This window comes from Tyto alba, unplaced genomic scaffold (genome assembly GCF_018691265.1).
Source record: "Tyto alba isolate M040663 unplaced genomic scaffold, T.alba_DEE_v4.0 Super-Scaffold_10, whole genome shotgun sequence".
NCBI classification, from domain to species: Eukaryota; Metazoa; Chordata; class Aves; order Strigiformes; family Tytonidae; genus Tyto; species Tyto alba.
This window is the reverse complement of record NW_024881262.1, coordinates 6561656-6569170: the sequence shown is the minus strand read 5'-3', so window position 1 is coordinate 6569170 and position 7515 is coordinate 6561656. Positions and strand designations below refer to the sequence as shown.

General features: G+C 46.2%; 1 protein-coding gene across 1 annotated transcript; it reads right to left on the bottom strand.

The window, feature by feature from the left end:
• Positions 1-279: 279 nt before the first annotated feature.
• On the bottom strand, positions 280-6243 carry TMEM212 (transmembrane protein 212). Its single transcript, XM_042797102.1, is given in 3 exon segments — positions 280-744; positions 6068-6184; positions 6187-6243. Coding segments are annotated over 3 exon segments (639 nt in total).
• Positions 6244-7515: the final 1272 nt, after the last annotated feature.

Below are 7515 nucleotides of genomic sequence, written 5' to 3'. Positions count from 1 at the left end.
TTTGTTGTTCAGGTAACAGACCTATGTCTGCACAGTTTTTAACAGCTCCGTGCATTAATGGCAGTCCAGCATTCCCAGTCGTAAGGAAGAGCAGAAAGACAAATCTTCAGGTTCTGCCTTGTATAATGTCAAAAGCAAATTGTATAAGTTCCATCAAATTTTGCACAGCCTTTAAATCCAGAGGCCCAGACTATGTATGCTAAAGGTGTGTCCCTTTAGTTGCAACGGCACTGGGATGTAATGGGTACGAAGGGCCAAATTACTGCTTCATAAAGTGATTTACTGGAATGATGCACGTGGCTTCAGGGGCACTTCTGATCCTGATGTGAGAGCATTTGGGATCTGCCTGTCATTGCACAGCCATGCCACCCTCCTGGCTAAAGGCATTACAGCTGGCAATCCACCTTCCCCACCGTGACCGATGCTCATGTTTAAGTGTCCAAACGGGAGGAGCCTCACAGAAGTCATCACAAAAACTAAAGGTGCACAGAATGTGGCCAGACTCGAGCACAGGTCCAATATTTGCAGGGTGAGGTGGTACCACTCATAACGCGATGGGTCTTTGCAGAGGTTTGGGAAGTCAGCGCAGGGGAAGGGGAACAGGATTGTGTAACTTGGGTGGTTGGGCCCCGTGACTCCAGCAAACGAGCAGTGTGGGCCAAGGAGAAGAGATGTGATGGGAGCGGCAAAGCGCACTGAGGCGCCCGTGATGCTCAATATGCCGAAGGCAAAACTAGACTCCCACTGAAATGGAGACAAAAGCATTGTATCACTTCTCTGACCTGATGAGAGAATTTTTTAAAAAACTAAAGACCTCAGTATTTTTGTGTTTCTTCATTTCCAACTTGGAAAAAAAAAAAAACAACAACCCTGCTTTTTATATTCAATCTCCTTTATTCTGTGTCCAAAAAGGGGTGTGATGCTAAGGAAAATTAGTAGCTTGAATGTCATGTGAACCTATTAAAGAAAAATGTGGATTTTTTTTTCACAAGGAAGACAAAGTCATTGAAACTGTATTTTATGAAAAATATTAGAAGAATAAATTAGAACAGGTATACTTACGCAGTTGTCATATAAGTACAGTGGGTGGCCTTTAAAAATTAAACTGCATACTTAAATACTCACAAAGTTCCTCATTATAAACCAGAAAATGTGATCGGAACTGGCAGAACTACGGTGCTGGTGGAATATTTAACGTGCAACCTCTGTAAGCCCTGCACAGCACATTTGACCCACGTTATTCGCAAGAAAAGCGCTTTCCCCTTTGAATGCATCACGGAGGTTAGCTCTGCTGCTCCCTTGCTGCCTCCTGTGTGTGACACCGTACAGCCCCCCGGGCTGTCACCCCGACTGATGGCACCTTGCACAGAGTTACCACCTACCCCTGCCCTCAGCAGCTCCACGCAGCAGGATTTCGACGCAGCTGAGCTCAGCTCTGGGGTAGGTGGGTGAAAAGCTTTGCTGCTTGAGCTGGCGCAGGCTGGCTGGGTGCTGGGTGCTCAGCTCTCGGCGCCTGCTCCCCCACTCTTGTCCAGCCTTCTTGTCCCAGCACATCCCTGCCCCCAGTGGGGTTTGCTGTGGAGCCAGCTCCATCCTTTGTGCCAGCTGAGAGGCTCTTCCACGCTGGGAGAAGCCTTAGAAGAGCTTTTAGGAGTAATTTAAATTTCCTTTGATCCAACAACTCTGCAGGTAAAGAACTAATGCTATTAGAGCAAGCAACAACTAGCTGCTGTGCTTGAGCCTCTTGGGGAGTGGAACGGGCTCTTCTCCTCTGCCAGGCTGGAATAACTGCTCCGTGTTTGTCCCTGGTCCAGCGCACAGAGCGGCTTTAAAAGGGGTTGGGTCGTGCACAGCAGAGGCAGGACCAGGGCCCTGCTCGTGTGTACCCAAGGCCAGTTGGGAATGTCCTGGAGAAAAAGCTAAAATTTACCTTTTGTGGACTCAGGCATAACGTCCCATCCTTTTCGTGCACAGCATGGCCACAGATGATGTTTACTGTTTGTTGCCAAAACACCAGCGAGGCCTGTTCTGTGCATCTCCTGCGTTTGCTATTCTCGTGCTCCTGAGCTACCTCGGGGCCGTTGGAAGGACATGGCCATCCCCAACGGGGAACACCATCCTGGCCACCACGCTGGCACCGACCTCCACCGCACAGCAACTTCAGTCAGGATTCTTACACTGACAAAGCGGGGGGCAGGGAAGAAATCCAGGATGCAACAAATGAGAGTGCCCAAAGGAAACCCCAGGCAGTGCAGGAAAGAAGGTTATTAAGGTTATTTTAATGTCTGCCTCATGCTGCTTTTGTCACTATGGGCAAGGAATGAGTTTGGGTTTGGTTGTTCTTCCCAAGTGCTGTCAAAGGCACAGCAGACACTTGTGTTATTCACCAGGTCCCATCAGGGCAGGGTACACTTTGTCACTGCCCTTATTTCAGAACCAGTTTTGACCGGGAAGAGTATCTGTGTTGATGATGGGGAGCTGACATACACAGGCACATTTTCATTCATTTAAATACACCAGCAATGACTCTGGCTTGCAGTGAGTAATCTTTTTTCCAGTGTAAGCATCTTGGCCCCACATGTATCTTTGCTCCTAACTTCAGGCTGCTGAATGGAAAGAAGAGCTGAAGATGTGCTAAAGGCAAGAGTCTGTGTCCGAGAACACAGAAAATAGCACGATCTGGGCTGTAATTTCTGGTGCGGTGTAGGAGACTATATCAACACAAATCCAGAACCTTGAGCAATATTGTTCTGTGGTTTGATTTCCGTTCTGGCATGCTAAATGAAGTAAGGCCCAGGTTTTTCATGGCACTTTCCATTTTTGATTTAGAGAATTTGAAAAATAGTTGTCTTGAGGCTGAGCCTGAAGTTATAATCTTGGCATATCCATACCATAAAATTCCCGTGGATAAAAGCAAAAACATCTGGATTCATGAGTGGATGTTGGCTAAATCCACCACAAAAAAAAGCCTTCAAGGGATCCTAGAGGGTTCTAGCCAGAATAAATAATACAACAAAATAAGAGTGCTATTAAGAGTAATTGTAATACTGAAGCCGAATTGTAAGATGAGGGCCAAGCCCTTTTCACAATCTGCTTTTTCAGCTAAGAGCCCTTCAATTTACACTTAACGCACATGTGGCTGATGGAACAAAGAAAAAAATTGAAGAAGGATGAAAGCAATGCGGAGATTATTCAGCCTTGCTGGTTTAGCTCCAGGCACATCGTTTAAATGAGTAGATGATCAGTTTCCAGTTTGTTTTAAATTCTCTGGCAAGAAATTTTACGCTCTATCCCAAAGTTGGATGTGCTTAAAACTGTTTTTTAAGGCTTTGCCATTTTGTTTAATTTCTTAAGGCAAGACTCTGGAAGTACTCTGCAGGAGACACCTGAGTGCTGGGCTGGAGGGGCAGCCTGGCTGTGTCACCAAGGGGACCGCGTCCCTGTTCCCAATCCATGGGGACCCTGGGACTGTGGAACAATTCCTCCTTTTGTCCCTCACTTCTGGGAGGCTGAGCCCTGCCTTGCTGAGCCAGATGCTCTACTCAAGCTCAGCATCATCCGAAGTCAAGGGTAGTGACCAAAACTGCTGTCCCACATACTTGCAGCCTTTTTGGCTGCACCCTGTTGTACCAGCGCTGCTTGCTTGGTTTAAAGCTAATGAAAGGATTAAAATTTGTATTGCTTGCCCCTTGCATCTCTTCCTGGTCTTTTCAGGGTTATGAGCTGCTGAACAGCACATCCTCTTGCCACCCAGCCCCTCCTGACACGGTCTCCTTCGTGTGCCTTGTGCCAGGTCTCCAAAGCTGCCACGAGCACCAGGTTGTACAGCACGTCTTCCCCTGCTGTGACAGGGTGAACTACACCCACAGCCAGGTGATTAAAAAGTAAGTTGTATGTTGCTGAAAAGGCACTTAGCACACCATCCCACCCCAACCAATGTAGTCAGCATTTCTCATTACCTGTACTTTGTCCATGCAGATCTGCCTTACTGACCCTCACTGACCTTGCACATCGCCCTTCCCGATTCCTGGAAAGCCTTGGGCATTTGCCTGCCCTGTAACCTTCAGCCAACGCAGCTTGGGGTAAGTTGCTTCCCTGTGGCATAAACACCGTGTCGGCCAGTCTTTGTCCTGTCCTCCTCCTTTGTTGACACCTTCCTCCCTGTTGTCCATACCACAGACAACCAGTTGAGTATGTCTTGAGGGAGCTGATCTCTTGGTACTATTCCAGTAGGTCCTTCTCCCTGGAGAGACTTTAGGTTGTCCTCCATGGAGATGCTTCCTGTGAGGTACTGTCAATGCTTAATGCTCTCTGAAGACTGCCACTGGGCTCTGAATGGTGAGATACATGTTTGTGGTGCAGCAATACTTCAAGTATCACTAGAAATACCAGTGATACCCAAACAGTGATGTTTATACTGATTTATGTTCCGTACAAGGAATAATCCTGTTTACATTGTAAGGAGTGGGAGTTTGATTGGCCTTAATGTACCCTCAGCACTTCTAGGAAATCCATAAAAAGGATGCCCCAGTATTTCTTAGGTCATTAATTTCAGCAGATCTTGTTATCTAATTTGCTGCCAACATCTGCCATTTCCCCCGCTGCGTATTGCCCAGCACCCACAGCCTGGGTCTGAACCGAGAGCTGACAGGACCTAATGCAAAAAATTCGGAGTGCTGCTTTCCATTAGCATAGCATCTCAATGGTCAAAGTGAAACAAGGAAATGTATCTTCTCATATATGGTACAAAATATTTGTTGTAGATCAGCAGTGACAGCAGCTACTGTTCCTGTTTGCAGTTGTATTCTTCTACTCAACTTGAAGGCAATAGGAAGATCTGCTGAAACTGCAGGGCTCTCAGTTAGGAAAAAATAGTTTGAGAAACTGAGGAATGACAGATAAGGCAGAGCAAAATTTAGAATCTCATAGAAGAAAATATCTGTATCTTCAGTGCTCTGTGGTTTGCTCTACACAAAGCACACCTTGGTTTTGCATGGCTGTTTGCAAATTGTACTTACTCAAAGGCTTGTGGAAAAAAAAAAAAAAGGCTTTGATGTCTTCAGTAAACAAATAGCAGTGTTAAGAGTTCTTGTGAGTGTGCTGCAAACAGCTATGTTTGAAGAAAAAATAAACATTCCAAGATTGATGGAAGGGTAGGAAAGCCATGAAGTACTGTAGTCAAATTCTTGGTGTGACAACAAAAATGACAGTGCCATGAAAAACCTTCTTCTCTCCCCTTTTGGATTAAAAAGAAAAGAACAAACTGGTTCGTGGTTTACCAGCCATGTAGTGGTAATACATGGCTATAAAACCCCCTGGCTCAATCATTACCATCCAAATCACAAGAATGCTATCACATCCACTGGAAAACCAAGGGTAGGACTCCCCTGGAGATACTCCCCTCCAACCATTGGAGTGAGTGGGAGAAGACTCAACCTTTCTTCAACTCCCCATTCTGACTTGACTTCCCCAGTGCTTCACCCACAGCCACAGGGCCACCAGCACCTCTTAACCCTCGCAGGCACAGGACCTCATCCCAAAACACCTCATCAGCCTTTACACTGTGCAACCAGTTGGTTTCAGTGAGGATTTCACTGGCCGGGTGCCTACCTGAGCTTTTATTCTGTAAAGCTTGTTGTAGTTGTCTCATTGCATCACTTACAACATCCCTTTGGAAATGCAAAAGCTTAGGAAATGAATCAGAGAAAAGAGCTAAACTATGGTCTCAATTACACCAGCATAACCCTGAGGATGTTAATTTACATTTATAGCCTTTTAACTATCCATATCAGGTTCAGAAGAGAAAGTTTGGGTTTTCTCTGTAAAGGGAAATTAAAAATCGGCAGGTCACGATCATAATCAATACACCAATATTTACTGCAAATTTAAATCTTATCAGGAACCTCCAGGGAGCCTCTTGCTTTAGTTTCATATAATTCCAAGGATTTATCTGTTCAAAGATAGTTCACAAGAGCTAGGAAATAAATAATTCAGACACAGCTGACTTTCTAAAGTCTCTGTAGCATCACTAACATCTTTCCTTTGATAACGCTTTTGTTCTGACTACCAAAGCTCCGTTCCAAATGGGACTGGCAGGGCAAATGCTCCATCTGAAGAACCAAGGCTTGTAAGAAAAAAAAAAAAAAAAAGGAAAAAAGGCAAAAATTCCAGGAAAAAAAAAAAAAATCTTATAATCCCAAAGGTAATAAGTATCCCTCTAGCAACTTCAGACAAGCTCTTCATTTTCATTGTGAGCCTCTCCCTGCTGGGTTTGTAGCTAAAGCTGAGGCAGAGGTGGTTCATAATAAACAGGAGCTCCTTAGAGACTGTAGCCATGGCATGTGAGAGCTGTTTACCTGGCATGATGAAGCACTATTCTGTTTGTCTTCAGATATTCCTACAGAAACAGAAGGTATTACGGTGTGGTAAGTAAGGCCCCTTCACCTCCAGGAATACGTTGGGTTTTTTTTTTTTCCAGACTTGTTGCCCTTCACTTTAGGCTGCAGAAAGCCCACTCTCTGATTTCCCCCTTCCCAAAAGGACAGGCTGCTTCCCAGTACAAAGAGAGCCAGAAGGTTTCTGACAGCAATTGGGGTTGTTGTTTCCAACGCTGACCTGCCCATCGCAGCCAGCATGAAGCCAGCCCCGCCGGTGCCACAGCCTCTGTGGGACACAGATGTGCCCCCCAGAGCAGGACTACCTTCTCCCCAGGAAGAGCTTTTGTTGATATAACGTGTTTGTAGCAAAGAAATTTAGAGGGAATAGGCTCTAGCTTGTAGCTTGAAAGCAAGTGAATCGCACAGCTAGTGCTGTTGGTGTCTCTGGTTGCCCCAAATGTGAAAGATAAGGGCACTGAGAGCTTCAAGAGGCGCTTTGGAGGCTGGAGGTCACTCCTAGCATCTGCTCCTGGCCATGGTGGGGGAAAGGCCTTTGATTTCCAAGGGATTAGGGCTGGGTGCCTCCCACTGCTCACCAGACTGGAGCCCTGTTTCTCCCTCCCCGCCACAGCAAATATTTTGATTGCAAGAGCCAAAGTAATTGTGTTGTGTCCTTTACCATATGCAATCCCCGAGTCATGCTGCTGATAACCATCAAACTCATCAAAGACGTGTGCCCCCCCGCTCCCCCCTGGAGTGCTGCCACCAGCCAGGGTGGCTTTGGGTACCACCACGTGCCCCAGGCGCATCCCCGTAAACCAGCTTGCACGGTGGTGGCTCCTCAGGCCACCGCGATGGCAACGTCCCCTCCACACAGCTGGGGAAAGCAGAGCGGCAAATTTAGCAAGTGGTAATTTTGCCATTAAACTTACACCCCTGAAGATCCCATAATACCCAATTCACCCCATCGGGTGGGATTCGGCGCTGAACTGAGTTAGAGCGCAGCGCGGCGGGCTGTGTGGAGCACGTTTATTCAAATAACATCAGCCCTCTTTCTCAAACATTATTCCACTTCTAGTTTAATTAAAACACAATTAGCAGGGCTTGCAATTTTCTTAAATATGCCCAATCTTGAATG